The sequence below is a fragment of the Saccostrea cucullata genome, unplaced genomic scaffold (assembly GCF_032062105.1).
Source record: "Saccostrea cucullata isolate Sc308-1 unplaced genomic scaffold, CSIRO_AGI_Scuc_v1 ctg2779, whole genome shotgun sequence".
Lineage (NCBI taxonomy): Eukaryota > Metazoa > Mollusca > Bivalvia > Ostreida > Ostreidae > Saccostrea > Saccostrea cuccullata.
In genome coordinates, this window is record NW_026921893.1 from 63,946 (window position 1) to 85,376 (window position 21,431).

At 32.4% G+C, this 21,431-nt stretch overlaps 1 protein-coding gene across 1 annotated transcript; it reads left to right on the top strand.

Moving 5' to 3' along the window:
* The first annotated feature begins 15,959 nt into the window (after window positions 1-15,959).
* On the top strand, window positions 15,960-17,204 carry LOC134260859 (orexin receptor type 2-like). Its single transcript, XM_062743387.1, has one exon. It carries the CDS (start codon window positions 15,960-15,962, stop codon window positions 17,202-17,204), a length of 1,245 nt encoding a protein of 414 aa, XP_062599371.1.
* The last annotated feature ends 4,227 nt before the right edge of the window (window positions 17,205-21,431 follow it).

Genomic DNA, 21,431 nt, shown 5'->3' on the forward strand with positions numbered 1-21,431 from the left:
ATATTTACTAAAGTTATAATGTTCTGTTCATACTCAATATTAATTAAAATTCTCCTTCCATCATCTGATTTGTGTATGTTATGAACAATAATTGGTAAACTTTTATGAAATAATAAAGATACCCCTCTACTATGGGAAGAGTTGGAAAAACAATGATAGCTTGAACCTTGCCATCTAGCATTGTAAATATTTTCTCTTTCAGTTATATAATGAGTTTCTTGTAGAAAAACAATTTTGCAATTAGTATCATTAAGCCAATCATATAAAGTGTGTCTTTTAGAATAATCGTTCAGCCCTCGGGCATTTAACGACAACAGCTTTAACGATGACATAAATATAAGAGTTCTATGTGTTCATACATCTTAACTTAAACAGTTACCGTTAACGTTTCCGTTGATCTTTTTTCTTGCTTTTCCTAAGATTTTCAGCGGCGCAACCAATTATCTCCCCCATCATGTTTTTCCCTGGCCAGGCCAGGGAAAAATCGAAAAAAAAGGAATTCCATATACAGTGCAGGGAACTTTTTGTTACATAAACCAGCATCAGCATAAGCATAAGAAGCACCAGGATAGAGCCAGCATCAACATAAAAAAACAGCATTACCAAGATCAGCATCAGCGAGCTAAGATAGAACTAACAATGGTCTATTTTAAAACAGATTCAACTTTAGCAGTGTTTAGGCAGCTCCCTGAATTGAACAATAGGCAAACAAACATACACACACACGTGAGGTCAATGGGCTTTCGTTATTTTTTATAATGAACACTTACTTAAAGCCATATATGGCGTATGTACAATGAAAATTATTAGACTAAAACTATAAGAACTTATTATTTGTATGATTACTTTATATAAAGCTAGAACTTTTCCGTAAATTACAAAATCTAAGTCAGTTGCGTTATAAAGATATCACAATTTAATTTGGATTCTCGGAATTTTCTCCGGCTCGGAAGAAAATACAAAGATTTAAATAACACAATATAGAGAAATAAAATTGTATTATTAGGTGAAACGAGGTGTTCTCCGTGTTCAGAATTGTATAAAAAACTTTATTTTAAATGTATTAATTATATTTCTTTACTTAAATTTGTATTTTTCAAAAATATATTTTTTGATCAGTTACGCCATATATGGCTTTAAGTTAAACATTTTTATTTCTTAGTTTATACAAATAAGTTATGTTTTACAATCGCATATATATATATATATATAGAGAGAGAGAGAGAGAGAGAGAGAGAGAGAGAGAGAGAGAGAGAGAGAGAGAGAAAGAGAGAGAGAGAGAAATAGAGAGAGGAAGGTGTCTAGCTGCAGATCTGTAGCGTTATGGTTTTATGTATTTGTCTTTGACCAAATTGGTCAAAGACAAATATATAAAACCATAACGCTACAGATCTGCAGCTAGAAGGTGTCTGGACCAACCCTCCGAAATTTGTAAAGTTACATAATGTACAGATCTAAACCAACTGAGAGTTATTTAATGTAAAATAAATTAAACCAACTAAAAGAGACATTGGACACCCCCCCCCCCCCCCCCCCCCCCCCCCCCCCCAAGAAAAATAAGGCAAAGGAAAAAAAACAATTTGTAAAATTGAATCTATTTTCATAAATATAATTTATGATTTGGAATTCAGAAATATTTTGGGAGCTAGGTCAATAAGTTCTGGTTTGTGTAAAATTGACTTCGGTAGCTTGCCATTATATAATTTTGAACACAAAAGAAAATTTCAAATTTAACGTGGCTGCATGTATCTCAAAATATTTTTCTTAGAAGCACGAGAGTGAGAGTTTATAATTAACACTTTGTTTAATATACAAGTAAATTTCCGTTTCTGAGAAGTAGGAAACACACACAAAGATTGGCGGAATCTCCCGTATGCTGTTACAAAGAGGCAGATCTGAGATTTTGTACAAAATTCGCTGAAAAGGAGCTAGTAATTACGGTAAGAAAAATATTCTTTATTTTACATGTATTTAAAATAAAACAAAGCCATAAAAGTGTGTAAACCTCTTCAATTATATCAAAATTTATAACAAAGTCTATACGAGGGGCGTTCAATAAATAATGTCATTAGCTCAATGACGTACAACTTAGTAGTCATATGACATAAAGCTTGATATTCTCTCATAACTGAATCTTTAATGAATTATAACAGTTTATGTGACCACTTTTCATCACATAGTTTTCTCGTGAGAAGCTGGGAAACAAGGGCTATTCGAGACACTGCATTATAAATGAATGGTTAAGAATCAGTAAACTAGAGTGAAAATAAAAGCTACATTAAAGCTGCTGTGAAACTTGTTAAAAATCCCAAAGAAATATTCATTGAAATATGTGACATTTACAGCAACCAATGCATGTTTTATAGACAAATTAGCAGCTGGATTTTTAAGATAAAAATTATATAATGGGCATCAAAAATGGGTACCCCCCTTGCCAACAAAAAATATAACAACTTATGTACTGTTTGCCAAATTTCAGCAAATAATATTTGATGTTGTATGATTGACTTTAAGACACATAGCAAATTTGATAGACATCATATCGGGAGTAGTTTACACTGTTTTTAAGAAACGTTTGACAGTAATTAAGCTTGGTACTCTAAGGTCATCCTGTATTTTGAAAAATGAGTGAAAACGACAGCGTGTACAAAAGTCTTAACAATTATTTTAGAATACCAGTAATTGTAGTAATCCAAGTATGTTTTAAATTCAAACAGATATTGGAACATGATTCTATTACTTAAAATCATTAAAACAAAATTTACCATAAGATGTACTTGATAAAAACGGCGAAGGTCTGTCAAGAGCAAAGGTATGCAAGAGCACAAAAACAGATTTATATGCAATTTTCTTAAATATTGGTGGTATTTTTGTTCAAATTAGTATTCGGGGAGACAGTTTAATATCTAGAAGTGTCTAGAAAGCAGTTTTTTTTGCAAAGAAATCGAAAGGTTCATCAGAAAAAGGACCCAGAATCAGGAATCCACTACATAGAATTTCTTCATGACAGCGTTTAAACCCTCATGCCCTAAATAGTAAAAGGGTTTACGGGATAAACAGAAAGTAAATGTTTTTTTTCATTAACAATATTTGCCAGATCTTTGACCTTTTGACTTGTTTCTATTTCCAAACTTGAATAAAACACCTTTCAGAAGGAAAAAACAAGTCCAGGAAATCATTGGATCTGCCATTTTTCAGTATACTAAGGGTCATACCCAAAAAATGACTTCTAAAAACAATCAGAAATTGGATAAAAAATTTTACGGACATGTGTTTGAATTAAAATAGATTAATAAGTAAAATCTTAGCTTGAAGACTAAATCATTGAAGAGCGTCGTTTGCTTCTTTCTGAGCTCCAATGACATTATTTATTGAACTCCCCTCGTATCATGAATGACAGTTTCGAAGATTTATTCAAGAAGGAAAGTGGTGCCAAGCATTTGGGAATGTCATTATAAATATTAACGAATACCGTACCAAAATTTTAAGATGGCATTTATTTTAACAATTTCTTTAATATTGCTCTTAATATTTGAATTAATGGCGTAACAACTTTGTTTATTTCAATTTGTTGTTTTAGATTTGAATTATATAGTTTTAGCTGGTAAAATTAGAATGAAATTTAATCTTTGGAATCTTGTTTTGCATTGAATTTTGAAAAAGATATCAATTGTAGATAAAAGGATATCACTGTAAAAATAAGTCAATAGATCCTAAACACAAAAACAAAGACAACAAGATGTGTTTGTGAAACACTAGTATGCGCCCGGCGGCAGTAAAGTTCGGAAAAGCTATTTTTAGCATTAAGGTCACAGTCAAGGTCACAAGGTCATTGATACCAAATGAAGTCTTTATCTTTCATGGTTCAAAAGTTACGGCGAAGGTTAAAGTTTGCAGAAAAAAGCCATTTTTAGCATATGCCATATAGGTCACAGTCAAGGTCACAAGGTCATTGACTTTGTAGTCATTTGAAAGTGCTAAATTTGTGGAGTATGCATATGAAATATGTTGTCTCTACCTTCATGGTTCAAAAGTTATGAAGGTTAAAGTTCGGGACAAACAAACAAACAAACAAACAAACAAACAAACAAACAAACAAACAGACAGACAGGACAAAACAATATACGCTCTGGATCTATCGATTCGGGCGCATAAAAATGTTTTACTTTTTTGTTTCACTTTTAGCTTTAACCATGGATCATTTCTTTACACACTAGGTATGGCACGCCAAATTCACAAAAATGAGATAAACTTAGTTTCACAATTGATAAACTAGGTTTATCGACTGTAAACTATAGTTTACAAACCGTAAACTATAGTTAACGATACGTTAAGCATAGTTTTCATCTGTAAAACTATATTTAACGGTCGTCAACAATAGATTACGAATGCTAATCTAAGTTTTCTGTCTGAATAAAGCGTTATCAATAGATTTTGTTGATCAACATAGATTCACGTTTGTAAACTATAGTTTACCATCGTAAACTATAGTTAAGAGTTGTTAATCATAGTTTCACAATCGTGAAGCTATATTTATTAGATCGTTAACTATAGTTAACGGTTTGTAAACTATAGTTTACAAATCGTGAAACTGTATTTATCAGATAAGCTATGTTTTGCAATCGCAAATGATAGTTTTCGTTGTTAAGTATAGTTTACGGTTGAGAAACATAGATTATCGCTTTAACTTTAGTTTACAAGTGTAAAATATCGCGATTAACTTTATTAACTATAGTTTACAGTCCGTAAACTATAGTTATGATTATCTCATTTTTGTGAATTTGGCGTGCCATATCTAGGTGTTAAGCTCAACATCTTCAGTTCAACAACATTTGATCAAAATCAATAGTTAAAATAAAAAATTATAACAACAAAACAGATATAATTAGGAAAAAAACATATTCAGTAAGTTTCCTATCAATCAGTTAGCACTGAATTACTGTATGTACACACGGAATTACTGTATGTACAGTGTATACTTAAAAAAGTGGGCTTCATATTTTAGCAGCTTTGGCGCGAGCAACAACTTAAGGGGGATGTACAAGCCATATTAGATCTAGTCTGGTGTAAAATATAAGAAATACCAAGTATGTGCTTAATGTTCTACTTAACTAACCCAAAGTTACTCAAAGTGCTTATGCACTGATTACCTACTGTTAGAGACCAAAATTAGTAAATAATTAAGTGTATTTTGTTTTAATTAGAAGGAAATTAATCATATTAGAACTGCGCAGCTACAGCATTCACGAGGTGAAAAATGCAAAGAAAGTGGTGTTAGTTTGATCCATTGATAATATGGCTACAACCATTTGTTTTGCTTTTTTCTTGTCATCATCAATAATTCTTGAAAATTTGATTTTTCATATGGGTGTTTTCCCGAGGCCATGTGTTTATTTCGTCCGTCATTCCTCTGTCACACAGAGTTCGAATAACATTGATTTTAGAATAAATACGACCATAATAACATCAAGACAAGAAATAACTAAGTAATAATCATTAAGTTATATTACTTTCTACTTTTATTTGTTGCATTGCATCGTCTGAATAATGGAAAAAAAGCGATTTAAACCCCACTCCAGCAAATCGGGAATAACTGTTCTGTTTAAATCTCGAATTTCCTCGATAAAATCAATACACTGAGCTCTTGGGTAGCATGTGCATATATCTGCTGTGGATAGATGCATGTATTTCTATGATTATATTTAATTTTTCATGAAAGAAGTCTTGATAATTTGTTGGGTTTTTTTTAAACTCAAGAAAAAAGATAAAATATGTCCTAAATATATGTGTTTACGGCGGGTCTTTTTTCTGGGGCGATAGAAGTTATTTTCAGGTGGAGCACTGCAAGGAGGATGCTTAGCATTTTATTTGAAAATGTTAAACAATATACAGTGCATGAAAAACAAATTGTAATTACATGTCTTACATTCGAAAAGTTGGTACATATGTCTATTTTGTTTAGCAGTTAGATAGAATAAATAGACAGAGAGGCTACCCCCCCCCCCCCCCCCCCCCGAAAATCCTACGTTTGTTTATCAAAATAGTGCTAAAGATTAAAAAAATTCGCATTACTAAATATGTGATGGAACATGTACTAACCTTATAAGTCCCGAGAAATGGCGCCCCCAACTCAATTTTTTTTACACATCATTACACGATTTTTTTTTCTTGTCAATAAATATGTTTGAATGTTTAGGAATTTTTTCTCATCTATAAATACGGACCCAATAATTTTTCCTTGAGTTGAGAGGACCACCAAACTTTATTTTAAAGATGGTATAAAATATTATACATTTATTGACTTAGTTCGAGGGCAACATGCGTTTTGTTGGACCCAAGAACCAAACTGTCTGCCTGAGGCCGTTAGGCCAAAGGCAGACAGTTTGGTTCGAGGGTTCGACAAAACGCATTTTGCCCGAGAACTCTGTCAATAAATGTTTTGTTATACCTTTCATTTTATTTTATATTTTTTGACATACATGTATTTTGTACTATATTACGTAATGTAACATTAGATCTCTCACTTTTTTAAACCAAAGAATGAAAATGAGCATAAGCTCCGCCCATTCTGTAACGTAAGCGGTCAAACATCTCACTCAGCGGTCCAACATCGATTTTTAAAAAATGTTAGACTTTTTTCTGTATAGATTTGTATAAGAATTTTTAAAGGTATAACAAATTTAATTGTAATACTTAAAAAAAATGTTCCTAAATACCTAAGTAAAACTATTCGAAAAAAAGTCTTACATTTTTAATGTTTTGCTGAGCAGACATGAAAAATCGATGTTGGACCGCTGAGTAAGATGTTGGACCGCTCGGTGAGATGTTGGACCGCTTACGTCACAGAATGGGCGGGGCTTAATCTCATTTTTAAGCGGTTAGCTTCGCTAGCCGCTATATGGCATGTGTCGGCAACCGGAAACCTCCATAAGGCGCTACCTATCGGCATCGCTTTATCGCTCGTAACCTTATCCTTCTGCAACCAAAACCGGAAACTTCCACAAGGACCTACCTATCGACAACGGTAACTTCAGCAAATGATTTGTATACTGTCGGCGTAATACGCCCCCTGGTTAGAGATTGACAATATGCTGTGAAGTCTGACTAAAGCCAGCCCCTACTATATCACTTCGTACTAACAAAGTATATGCTGTGTATGAAGAGTGGCTATTATAACGATTATATCGAATTCTTATTAGTATATTTACCAAAGCATTGACAATACTTACAACACTTACTTTTAAGAACTGAGAATTTGGTCCTTATTACATGTGTATCGCGCGATCGCGATTTCTGACAACTGTTAGTTTATTTTTGAAAGTTTATTATACAGCAGGTTGGAGGTTATTACAGACTGCAAAAACATCAGCAAATCTCTCGATCGAGTTTGATTTTCCTTGCCAAAGTATAAAGAAACACCATTTATTAAGTTAATACCTGAAAAGCGCTTTTATAAAATCACCGAACGCATCTGTAAGTTTTACACTTTTTGTAACGTTTTATGGAAACAATAGGGTTACCTCCACTATGAAACGTTTGTTTTTCTTCTCTTTTCTTCTCTGTCTAATAAACAGATTATAAAAGCTCTGCTCCCAGGGATAAATTCTCTACTCCGTCTTTGATAATTTATAACAATCGATCATAAGGGATTACTTACTATTAGTTTTGTAAAAAAAATAATGGAGCACTTAGGAGTAGTAAAATCAATTTTGAAAAAATAATGGAGAAATATATATTAATTTTAATCAGCATTGTGATCCTCTTCTAAAAATCAACCGACATTATTTTCACAGAAGAATGAGGTATGAAAAGTTTTGGCAATAAGCAAAAATTTAAAATATATACTTAATGCTTATTTATAAGTTTTGACAATTTGATCAATTCCTAGTGAACGTATTATTAGCTGTGAAAATACTTTTAAAATTTGAATTTGTCCAATTTGTCGATTATTGTTTTAAACGTTTGAGAAGAATAAAATTAAAATACTGGTGTTTAGAGGCACATTGATAGAAAAGAAATCAGTGTACTATATTGTTTAACCGACATATTGAAGAAAGTGACACTGATAACTTCTTAAATTACACTGATTTTTAATGTACATTTGAATTTTTAAATACTAGTATTGATTGATTACACAACTTTCCTTTTCATGTTTTATTTGAGAACAATATTGCATGAAGAGCATCTGATAAAAACACATTATATGTCCTTATCTAGATATTGTGCCTTATATTGTGCAAGACTTCTTTCAAATGATTCTCATATACCATTTACTTTATTCGAACATTTACTTGTTTGAAAAGTCAATAAAATATATTTCATAAAGCTTGATAATCTTGTTTACTCGCCAGTCTTCCCGTAGAAGTAGTAGTTTATAATATTACTAAAGGAAGTATTCAGTATCTGTATCAAAATACAGAATGATCAATGATCGATTTTAGAAGAAAAGCTGACTCCTGAAAATTCAAGAGGTGGGATCCGTTGCCTTGAAAAAGTAAGCATCCCTCGTTGACAGGTTAATTATATTGCCGCGATGAGCCTACACAACTGAATCTCTCTGATATCAATTCATTTACAAAGTCTCTCCTCAGCCATCCTTTTTTTCTCTGACTAGCCAGCTGTAGATCTACACTACACCAAATCCATTTAACTAAAGAATTTAACTTGTCATTTTTTTAGTTGTTTGTTATAGTAGGCTTTACAATTACCTAATTTCAGATTCAATAGAGAATAAAAGACAATGAAATTTTCAACATCAACATGATTTTTTTTTATCCAGAGAACAATTGGATGACATCAAGCGAGAATTTCTAAAAATGCACTTCCTGTCTTTCAAACTGAAGAAATCTCATGTTTAAATTTTGAAACATGCATTTCAATCTTGTTAAAATTTATTTAAATGTTCCGAATCTGCTACCGCTTCTGAAACATCTAACATCCCATTCGGGGTCACATCAGAGCGACCTTTCAATTATGAATACATGTACAAGTAAACACAAAACTTTGGCCATGTAGATTCAAGCCTCGGTAAACAGTTCACAAATTAATTCCAAGGCTACATATCATCATTATTGATACTGTCTTACGTTGAATTAAAGTAATTTTGGAATAAATTTCATGTATCTTCTGCAGTCTGGCATCTAAACGTGAATAATGCAAACGAAAGAGCACAAACTATACAAGATACCCCACACGTCATACATAACACAACTTTTGCAATGCATATCTTTTTACTACAAAACTCCTCGGGTGTTTTGGTTGGGTGGTGAAAACAAGAAACCCATCTAAACTATTAGCCAGGATTTCGGAGGAACCATTTTCTTTGCCTAATCGAAGATTCACTCTTACATGACCCCAAATAGGATGTTGTTAGATGTTTGAGAAGCAGTAGCGGATTCGGAACATCTAATTTTAATTAGATTGCATCCATCTTTGACATCAGTTTGGAATGTTATTGGTTTTACTATTGAGTAAAGTATTACAAAAACAGAATGTCTGGGTTTTTCTTCTCTGATGACATTGGACAAAGATATGCATACTTAAATATCATCATTTTATGCACTTTTTGGTACATAGTAGATGAAAGCATGCTAACCGCTTTTCAGTACTTTCAGTACTTTGATTATTTGTTGGTGTTAAAGCGATATTATGTTACATCACGGAATACAGTACAAATTCAAGTATATCAAAAAATAAAATTAAATGAAAGGTATAACAAACATTTATTGACAGAGTTCTCGGACAAAATGCGTTTTGTCGGACCCTCGAACCGAACTGTCTGCCTTCGGCCTAACGGCCTCAGGCAGACAGTTCGGTTCTTGAGTCCGACAAAACGCATGTTGCCTTCGAACTCAGTCAATAAATGTATAATGTTGATTTTTTTTTCTTTTATACTCTGTAAAATTGTAATTTTAACAAAAAGGGCAAATAGAAGGAAGTTTTTTATTCATTAAATCTCCTTACCTACTTTGAATTATTTCATTCCTTTTCAAATGTTCTCCGCTGTAATGAAAAATGTAAATGTTTATTTGACAGAGTATACTAGGGTTGATAAAAAAATAAACAATATCTTAGGTATTTTATAGTTATATTATCGTTGAAATATTCAAGTATTTTTCAAAGGGTAAATTGGAGGTCTTTGATAGCATATTGCTTAATTAAAAACTTGCTTTCACATGGCAACATAACAAGTATCATAACTACCTTCACTAAAATGATCTATCCAATCATTGATTGAATTAAGAGGAAGTCATTTGTCTTAATAAACTGTGAACAAATTCTTATACGCTACTTCAAAGGCATGTTTAAGATATACCATAAATAGTTTTAAGTCGTTTGTTTAACGAGTTACACAGAGACAACCATTTTTCGTCAGAAGTACCTGCATAATGACATCATTTTCACATTGTAAGAAAAACTTTATTCAGCATATGCTATTTATAGAATTTGTGTCTGGCTATGTGTGCACCAAATTTGTTTCTAATCTGAATTGTGGTTTTGTAGAGATAGTTCGGTAACTTTTTGATCACCCCTCGTACCAGTAGGTATACGAAAACAAGGTCATTCATATCGATTTTATGTGTTTAATTTCTTAGTATTTCATTGGTGATAATTTAAATTTTGATAGATATTATGTTATCCGTGGCAAACTTACAAACCCGTAATTCTTAACTTTGATGGTACTTATTTTTCCTTACCATGAATCAAAGAGTATAAGATTTTTTCTTTTATATCAATACGTACACTTTTTGACAACCGTTCGATAGTAAAACTTAATAAATTGCTTCAAGCCACAATATAACACATATCCTCTTTTAAAAGTGTTCACACTATTTGAAATATTTTGCAGCTGTAATTCTCTTCTACATTTAAAGATTGTTATGTCCCTCCATATAAAGAAGAGGTCTGGAAAACAATATTCTGTGCTAAAAATAGACCGCGTGCTGCTATCCATGAACTACTTTCATGGTTCTTTTCACTCCTTTAGAAGACGACGATACCTTGTTTTGAACTTGAAATTATCATTTAAAAGTGCAAAATTTAGACATTTTCTCAACAAATGGTTGTAGCGAGAACATTAAAGGTACTTGGACACGGATTTGAAGTCAATATTTTTCACTAATTTTCTAAAATATTACAACTTATATATTTTAATAGCATATCACATAGAAATTAATAAAAAACCTTATTTCATGTAAAAGATATTTACATTTCAAATTCTTTGGCGAGTTTGATTGACACATTCCTGCACATTCGCAAAATTAATTTTATTCTTAATCCATAAGAAAAGTGTCAATCTAATTGTGTATAAATGAAAAATATTAATGCTAAAATCGAGAAAACTCAGAGTAAGCATGTTCAAAAGTAAAACAAACACACAATTTATTGTCAGTCCGTGCAATTGTGATAAACAGACTGTGACGATATTAAACGCACCCGGTGAATTCTAAATATAAACAATAACAGAACTCGAGCCTTGTTTACAAAACCTGTTTACATAACATGGGTTAGCTCGATTTGCCAAACTTTGTACGCAACCCGTAGTTCGGAATGACGAATAAGTTTTGCTTTCTAGCATTTGTACTCGGAATAAAACTATTTTTCTGGATAAAAGTTTTAATAATTCTCATTAATACACAATAAAATTGCCACTTTTCCTAAAGAAAAAGAATAGGGTTAAAATTTGTGAAAGTGCAATGGTGTGTCAATCAAACCCGCCAAAAAATTTGAAGTTTTAATAACTTTTAAATGAAATAAGATTTTAAGTTAATTTCTTTGTGAAAGGCTATCAAAATATATATGTCGTAATATTATAGAAAATTATTGAAAAATATTGACTTCAAATCTGTGTCCAAGTACCTTTTAATGCACAGTTTGCGTATTTTTGGGGATGTTTTAAGGCTCTGCTGAAATCTGTAGCTGCGCAGTTCTAAGGAGCATATCAAAAGCATTTTTATGCAAAAGTATAGATTATATATGCACAAAATGCAGTCAGTTATGCATATTTATTGTATCTTTATCATAAGGGTTTAGAATTTGATCAAAATATAATGTACTTTAGCCATTTGAAGAAATGTTTACATTTTGTTCTCACTGCACTTAATGTGGCCGTACATCCCCCTTAAGGTTTCGTCAAAGGTCAACATATCCAAAAACTTATTTTTACAATAGTCCCCAAAATATGTGAGGTATTAAGTTAAAACTTTTACAGTTTATAAATTTTTCAGTGATTAACAGATAGAAAGTATCACTTGAAAAAAAAATACTTGGAATAATAATTAATTGTGAAAAAATCTTCTTAAGATGCAGATATTATCAAAAAAAAACCCCACGTATTTAATTCCGTGCTCTTAGTGAAAATCGCCATTGCAAAAACAAAATATGTTTATCAATGAAGGGCAAGTTCGACTTGGATAGCCTCTGGAAAGTTTTAAATCTTACTGTTGGACCCTATGGGAATTTAATGGAAAAGCGCCAAATTATCACATTTTTTTCGTATTTTTAAATTTTTTGCGTTGGGATTTCTATTTCATTCGAATAAATGAAAGTAAATGTAAAAAGTCACCAATTTGTGAGATTTTAGAAAAATTAACCATCTAAGTTTGTGTAATCTTATAAATTTGGATTTACCGGGTGGCAGTAAATTCAATATTTACAACATGACATTGGTCTAGAAATTAATTACTTAGTTTATTATTGCAGTGCGTCATCGATATATCTAAATGTCGAGTTGAAGGCCAAAACAAGTGTGTTCCCCTTTTCACGCATAAGATTTTTCATAAATTAATTTAAACAATATTTTATTATGAATGAACATAATAGGATCGGACAGCAGGCACTGCCTATATACCGGTAAGTCCTTTCCACAATACAAAGATCAAAGTCATACATGTACAAGTAAATATAAGCTACATTGAAAAATATAAATATATACATAAAGAACTTTTGGACAATTTGAAATCACAAGACTTTACAAAAATCAACAGCATAAAAACTTACGACTTTTCAACTTTAAACACAACAATTCTCCACGACAAATTAAAATCCAGGCTTTTTGATATCATTGACTGCTGCTTCTTCAACAAAAATGGAACTCGTAAGTTTACTTACCTCGTCATTGGTCATTTGAAAAATTATTTTGTTAAAACAGATTCTGATTGCACACATAAGTACTCTGAAGTTGACATCAAGAAGATGCTTGAGTTTCTGATTGACAATATCTATGTGGTTTTTGGAGACCAGGTATTCCAACAATCTATTGGAATTCCCATGGGTACAAATTGCGCTCCGTTATTAGCAGACTTATTTTTATATTCATATGAAGCAGAATTTATGCAAAATCTTTTACGTGAAAAGAAGAAAACACTTGCTGTGGCCTTCAACTCGACATTTAGATATATCGACGACGTATTGTCTATTAATAATGATAATTTCCATTCCTACGTCGACACGATATATCCTGGTGAGCTTGAAATAAAAGATACCACAGAGTCCGACACTTCTGCTTCATACTTGGATATTTTACTTGAAAAAGACACTAATGGTAATCAAACAACCAAGCTATATGATAAACGTGATGACTTTAACTTTTCTATCATCAACTTCCCTTACTTATGCAGCAATATACCTTCATCACCTGCATACGGAGTATTTATATCTCAGTTGATTCGATATGCAAGAGCATGCTCTACGTATGAACAATTTCTTAAACGAGGTAAATTATTGACAATCAAATCAATGAAACAAGAATATCAGCGGTCTCGTTTGAAGTCATCATTTCGTAAATTCTATGGTCGATACAATGACCTTGTCAGCAAATACAATTTATCATTGAATGAAATGCTGACTGACGTTTTTCATACCAATTGTTAGTCCATTATTTATACACTGAATTGACCACGGATTTTTTCCGTTATATCCTGATTATGACAACTAGCACACGGCGGGTGTGACCGGTCAGCAGGGGATGCTCACTCCTCCATGGCACCTGATCCCACCTCTGATGTTTCGGGGGTCCGTGTATGCTCTGCTCTTGTTTTGTGTATTTGTTTAATGGACGTTGAGATTGAATACTGTTCGTTATTTCCATATCCTTCTTCATGTATATATTAATACAAATTAAAAAGAACAAAGAAAAGTATATATGAGCCGATGATATTTTGTATATTCTATCAGACAAGTGGTTCTCAATCCAAGTAACAATTTGTTCAGATATTCCCACACGAGTATGTAATTAATGGTATTTTTCTCGCATTATTTTATCCAAAAATAATAGCCTGTCAATGACGACGTCGCCATAAGCCTAAAAAATATTAAAATATATTTTTTTCGAATTTCCAATCTTAAAACACCATCGGAAGAAGCTTACTAGTGGTGTAAACTTACAAAATGAATTTCGCTCTGTATTTATTAATATGATAGATAAAAAATGGAAATAAAACACATATCAATCGGATAGCGTACAAATTCATTTTAGAAGACTCTTTCCGCGTACTAAACATAAAGCGCCACTTAAAAAAGTCACCATACTTCAATATTTAGAATGAAAAAAGTTTATTGTAATAAGTAGCGAAGGAAGGATATGGAAATAACTAACAGTATTCAATCTCAACGACCATTAAACAAATATACAAAATAAGAGCAGAGCAAACACGGACCTCCGAAACATCAGAGGTGAGATCAGGTGCCATGGTAGAGTGAGCATCCCCTGCCGACCGGTCACACCCGCCGTGTGCTCGTTGTCATAATCAGGAAATAACGGAAAAAATCCGTGGTCAATTCAGTTTATAAATAATGGACTAAAAATTGGTACAAAAAACGTCAGTCAGCATTTCATTCAATGATAAATTGTATTTGCTGACAAGGTCATTGTATCGACCATAGAATTTACGAAATGATGACTTTTAACGAGACTGTTGATAATCTTGTTTCATCAACTTGCTTGTCAATAATTTGCCTCGTTTAAGAAATTGTTCATACATAGAGCATGCTCTTGCGTATCGAATCAACTGTGATATAAATACTCCGTATGCAGGTGATAAAGGTATATTGCTGCATAAGTAAGGGAAGTTGACGATAGAAAAGTTAAAGTCATCACGTTTATCAAATAGCTTGGTTGTTAGATTACCATGAGTGTCTTTTTCAAGTAAAATATCCAAGCATTAAGCAGAAGTGTCGGACTCTGTGGTATTTTTTATCTCAAGCTCACCAGGATATATCGTGTCGACGTAGGAATGGAAATTATTGGGATTTAATTTCATGGATGAAGAATTGTTTAGAAGTAATATCTGTAATGTATTGTAGTAGTATAATATATTGACAAGCAAGTTGATGAAATAAGAATATCATGACTAGCAGTCTAGGTTTAAATCTTCAATTCGTAAGTTCTATGGTCGATACAATGACCTTGTCAGTAAATTTGTCTGCAATTTATCTTGAAGTCAAATTCTGACTGACGTTTTTTATACTAATTGTTAGTTTATTATTTATACCATATTGACGACGGATTTCACCGTTATTTCCCGATCATGACAAGGAGCATATGACGGGTGTGACAGGTTTGCAGAGAATGCGCACTCCTCCGTGGCATCTGATCCCATCTCTGATATTTCGGGGGTCTGTGTTTGCTCTGCTCTTATTTTGTATTGTTTTATAGACTTTGAGATTGAATACTGTGCGTTATCGCCATATCATTCTTAAAAAAATTTCATTTCATGATGAACATAAATTCCTGGGTCTCTTCGTACCTCGAAAATCACGAAAATACCCCCCCCCTCCCACGAAATTCGAAATTTCACAGTATTCGCCACTTTCCATTCTTGATAGTATATAGTACTTATGAAAACATTTTTACTTTGTGAAATTTAAAAAAAAAACTTGGGTACATGAAAATAGCACCTCTTTCTATTCTGATTAATAATTACCTATTTATAATTTCAGGAGCTGGCATTGCATGAAAAATGAACGGCACGGACTGTCACACGGAACAGACTGACTGCAGTGCTGAGGAGGGATTACCGGGATTTCCACTGAATACTTCTGATCTCATCGTTATAGGCATGCTGGCCGTATTCAGCGTCATAGGCATCATAGGAAATGGAATTGTCATTTTTGTGTACACGAAGAAAAAGGATAAACTCACCTCGTCAGTTTTCATTCTTGGGTTAGCTGTGTACGACTTTTTGACCTGTTCTGTTATAATACCGTATACTGCGTGTATGATATACCTTAGATTTATGATTCTGTACGACGCTCTGTGTAAAATGTACATATTTCTTCTGACCTTCAGCGTACCCCTGTCTGCATTTTTAATGGTGGTCATTGCTGTGGACCGTTATCTCTGCATCTGCCACCCATTCCTGCATCTGTTGAATAGAACTCGGGCAAGGACTGTTATTGGCCTGTTGACAGTCTTTGCCTGTGTTCTGGGTACACTTAGCTGTATATCCTATTCTGTGTACATGTACGCAGATTCATCTCTTGGGGATTTTTCAGACAGCACTGAAGAGAGACACAGTAAAGATGGTATCATTCACCAAACTATTTCGACACCGTATCAGCAGCAAGAATACACTAGTCAATGTAATTATCCAGGAACAATTGTGGGCATGGCTTACTTAATAACGTGGCAGAAAATTTATTCTTCGTTTTATTTGATACCCCTGATAATTGTGCTATTACTTTATACTATGATTTATTATTCCGTCACCCGACGAAGATCAAACAGAAGAAAACAGAAGGCTATGAATAACATTAGTCTTCAGACCTTTCTCAAAGAGCCCCCAAAACAAAACGCCCCATCCCAAACACCGCCATTTACTGCACTTTCTGCTAACGACAACAACAAAAACGCCAAAGAACAAAAGATTTTGCAGGTGGAAAAAGTTGAAAATGGCGTCTCTCCTCGACCAGTAGAAAATGCAGACGAGACGTTGCCTGTACAGCAGCAACAGGCCCATAAAAATCCTCATCACTATATCAAAGTTCAAGATACAATAGCAAACATCAAGACAGCATTTATGTTATTTATTGTTGCTGTTGTTTTTATCATCGCCTTTTTCCCTACTTGGTTGATGGCACTTGGTGCCGTTACGCACAACAACATTGTTTTTTATATGTACTTTGTGTATAATGTTACTAATCCTATAATTTATGCCTTCATGAATCCAACGTTTAGAAGAGATATTAAAAAGATATGTCACTAGAGCCTAATATTTAGGTATATTTTTGGACAAAATACGCATGTAGTACTCAATAGCATCTCTTATTGTGAAATGTCCTCGGAAGCTTGATATGAACTGATCCCGTATCTTTTAACCTTCAAAAGACTTATGATGCTAATGTTGGTTGTATTTTTGAAACATCTGTTGTCAGCATTATTTTGTGTGTAGAGAGACCTGTTTAGAGATGTAGGGTGTGTGATTTTTGCTGTTAATCATTTGAAACAATTACATGTACAATAAGTTAAAAACAAAATATAATTTTCGGCAACGACGAAAGACATTTTTTTTCTGATGGTCTTACTACTACATGTATATGAATAAACAGAATATGTATAGAAGGTTCTCATAATTGAATTTTTATGATATGAAAACCTTTTCATATGTATGTGGTATCAAAATTGAGTGTAAAAATCGTGTTAGATATCTAGGATTGTTTTTTAGATAACTGAATATCTGGTGAGTAGAAACTATTACCAGCAAAACAAACCAACGACCTAAATTTTTATATAAGACAAAACTCATGTTTGTTAATGCAATCAAGAAAATCATTGTGTACCGCTTCAATTCAGTAGCACATTGATTATGCTATTACTTGTTTGTATGAAGGTCTATCTGAAAAAGAAATAGACTACAGGTTGTACAGAATAAGTGTATTAGAGTCATTCTCTCAACTAGATCAAGAGTTATTGTTAACGAATTTGAAAAAAAGGTTTTTTTTTTATATTTGAAGTATAGTTTGTCAGTTATACCTCAACTGTGTCTACAATATTTTCCACAATTAAGGTCCAGATTATATGTACAGCAATTTAACGCGAAATGTGTCAAAAAATTTAAAAGGTCAAGTTAATTTAATTTTAATAGTGTCAAGGGTTCAAAAAGATGGAGAGTCAAACATTTTAAAAATGGAATCAAAAATTGGAATTCTCTACCTGATCAGATTTATACAATAACAAGTAAAACAAAATTAAATAAAGAGATCAAAATCATTTTATGGAGAAACGTAAGAAAAATGTCAAAGATTTATAGCTCAACTGTTCATTCCTCATATACAATTAAGAACTTATGTTTTATATGCTTTTGCATAAAACGATTACTTTTAAAGCCATTTAGTTTATAGCTAGTATTCTATTTATTTTTTTTCTAGTAAGTAATATATAATATATGTAATATGCCAACAATTTTAATACATGTAAAAGGACCCTTTTGGAAATAAGCCATAGTGGTGTTAATTGGCTATTGTAATGAATCAGAATTAGTTAAGTGGATTGAAATAGGTTTTTAAATCACCCAATCAAATCATTTTATGTGTAGCCAATCAGAGTTGATATTTTAGCCAATCAAATCATTAGAATTTATTAACCAATGAGTAGCAATTAGGCATAGGAGAAATAGTATAAATAAAGGGATCAATCTTGTTTCTTTTACTTTTGGTGTAACTCTCTCTTGGAGTTAGGTGACTTGGGAAGGGTACCTGGGCTGTGTCGGGAAACAACAGAATTCTTAGTTAGACCACTCAGCCCAGGGACCCAGTTCCCTAGTGTCTTTGTGACTGTAGCTATGGTGTCTCTGTGACTTTAGCTTGTGTCTTACCAAAAGTCGTGTCCTGTTCATAGCTATGGTGTCTTGGTGACTTTAGCTTGTGTTTGTGTGTCTTAATATGATAATGTTACTTTGTGATTATTTTGGTGTGTTTACGGTAGTTGCAGACTGTGTCGGGAAACAACAGAACTGTTCGTTAAACCACTCAGTCTGCAGCTACATAATTTTATATTTGATTTTTTGGTTTGATTGTAAGTGATTCCTTCGTTATAGTTCGTTGTTATTTAGTTTACTAATCATTATCCAGGTAGGACCAAGGAAAAAGTTTATATAGTGACTTTACGTCAGTTGTTCGATATTGCTATTGAAGTTTGTTTTGATTTTATATTATAAACATGATTCTTAGGAAGGAAACCTAAGCGAACCCAAATATTAATTATTTGTACTTTTTAAGAACGTTACACTATCAATGATTTAGGCATATTTAATGCAATATACTCGTTTATTTATATAAAAATGAGATTAAGTATTCAACTTGTTTTATAACTTATCTATTGAATTATGTATATCAAGTTTATAATTATTATTTTGTGTATAATACTCACACCTTGAACAATGTTCATGTACATTGCCAGATTCCGTATGCTTGAATAAAGATTATTATTATTATTATCAAGGTCATTGTCCTTGAAATCGGTTGAAAGAACTTAATTAGTGGAGTATGCATTAAACATGAAGTCTATGCCTCCTATGGTTGAAAAGTTATGGCGAAAGTTCGAAATTTTAAAGCTATTTTTAGCATATAGGTCACAGTCATGGTCACAGGGTTAGTGATTTTGGTGTCATTTGAAAGAGCTTCATTAGTAGAGAATGCACTTTTGTTGGCGAATTCTGTCTTACTATGGTTACCTAATTTAAACTTACAGTTAGATTTGCCAATGATTAAACTTGTGAAGTCAAGTGCATCACGATGCAGATCACCGCTACTGATATTTTTATTATTTCCATTGCACGCATCACTAGATTTTATAACACTCATAAGATTTCGAATATATATCACGAGATGTTGAAAATACATCACATGATTATAGAACATACATTACAAGTTTTTTTTAAATATTCATATTGAAAAGATATTGAATATAAACATAACATTAAATAGCATTCATCACGAGATTTTCAAATCTCAATCATTTTGAAATATTGGACATACGTCGTAAGATTTTGAATACAAATAACAAGATTTCAAACATATATCACAAAATATTAAAAATATATCACAAGAATTTGAAAATACATAAAATGATTTCGAGCATACATCACAATGTTTCGAATATATATGTATATTACAAGACAGACTATCGAATAAGACATCATTTTACCTGCCATACATACACATTTTTTATTTTTTAACAGCAAATTATACAATACCACTTTCACTATTTTTTATCTTAATACTTAAGAAATGTGGCATTTTGTTGTTTATTAATGAAAATATTAAAACTTTATTCCAGAAAAAAAATTATAATTTATTTAGAGTAGAAATGTTTGAAAGCAAAACCATTTTCACATGTATCGTCATTCCGCGCTACAGTGTTGTGTACAGGTTTAGCAAATTGAACACACCTGTAAACATGTTTTTTTTAACAGGACACGATTCACCAGGAATGTTCAATTGTTAAAGCCTGCTCACCACAAAAACTACACGGACTGAAAATATATTGTGTGTATGTCTTGCTGTAAAGCATTTCTATTCTCAATTTTCTGGATTATAGTTTTTTAATCGTCACTAAAACACAAGAAAATGCCACTTTTCCTTAGTATATTAAAAATAAAATTAAAATCTGTGAAAATGCTAGAATGTGTCAATCATACCCGTCCAAAAATTTGAAGTTTCAATATTTTTTAGATGAAATAAGATTTTAGATAATTTTCGTGTGAAATGCTATTGCAATATATAAGTAGTGATATACAAATAAATTGAATGAATGAAAACTTCAAATCTATGTCTTTTTACCTTTCATATAATCTCTCTCCAATAGTTCTAGTATATCTACAGTTGTATATTATTTCTTTCCAGTGATTATTTTGATATGGATTCACGAGTATATAGTTTGTTTTTCAGGATAGAAAATAGGGAATTGCTCCTGTGTAAGGTGCATTATTGCTCTTATATACCGGTAGCCTGGTGTAGCCGATTGCATTGTTGATGATTTAGAGGATTTAAATACAAAATTCCTAAAAGGACCGAAAATATGCAAACAGTTACGGAAGAAATGGAATAGACCACCGCATTATAGAGTCAGTGGTTTTGATGACTTGAAGAATAGCCTAACATGTAACCTAAGATCATTAACAATTATAAAATTCTCATGACGTGGAAATTTGTCATTCACCCCATCCTCAAAAAATAACGAGGCATAAAACTTCTATACTAAACAGACACAGTCAGCCTCTCGCAGGAAGCCATAATAATCTGTGAGTTGAGAATCGAGGATCTTGATTCAACGGAAAAGGGGACTTAAATTGATATGATTTTCTAAGATAAGGAAGCAGAATATGGTGTGTACAAAGTGATACGGGTTTCCTTTTCTCTGTTTTATTATCCTCTCTATTTACTTTTTAAGTTACGTCGTGTCTGTCAGTAGATGATCAGAGGAGAATGTAGGA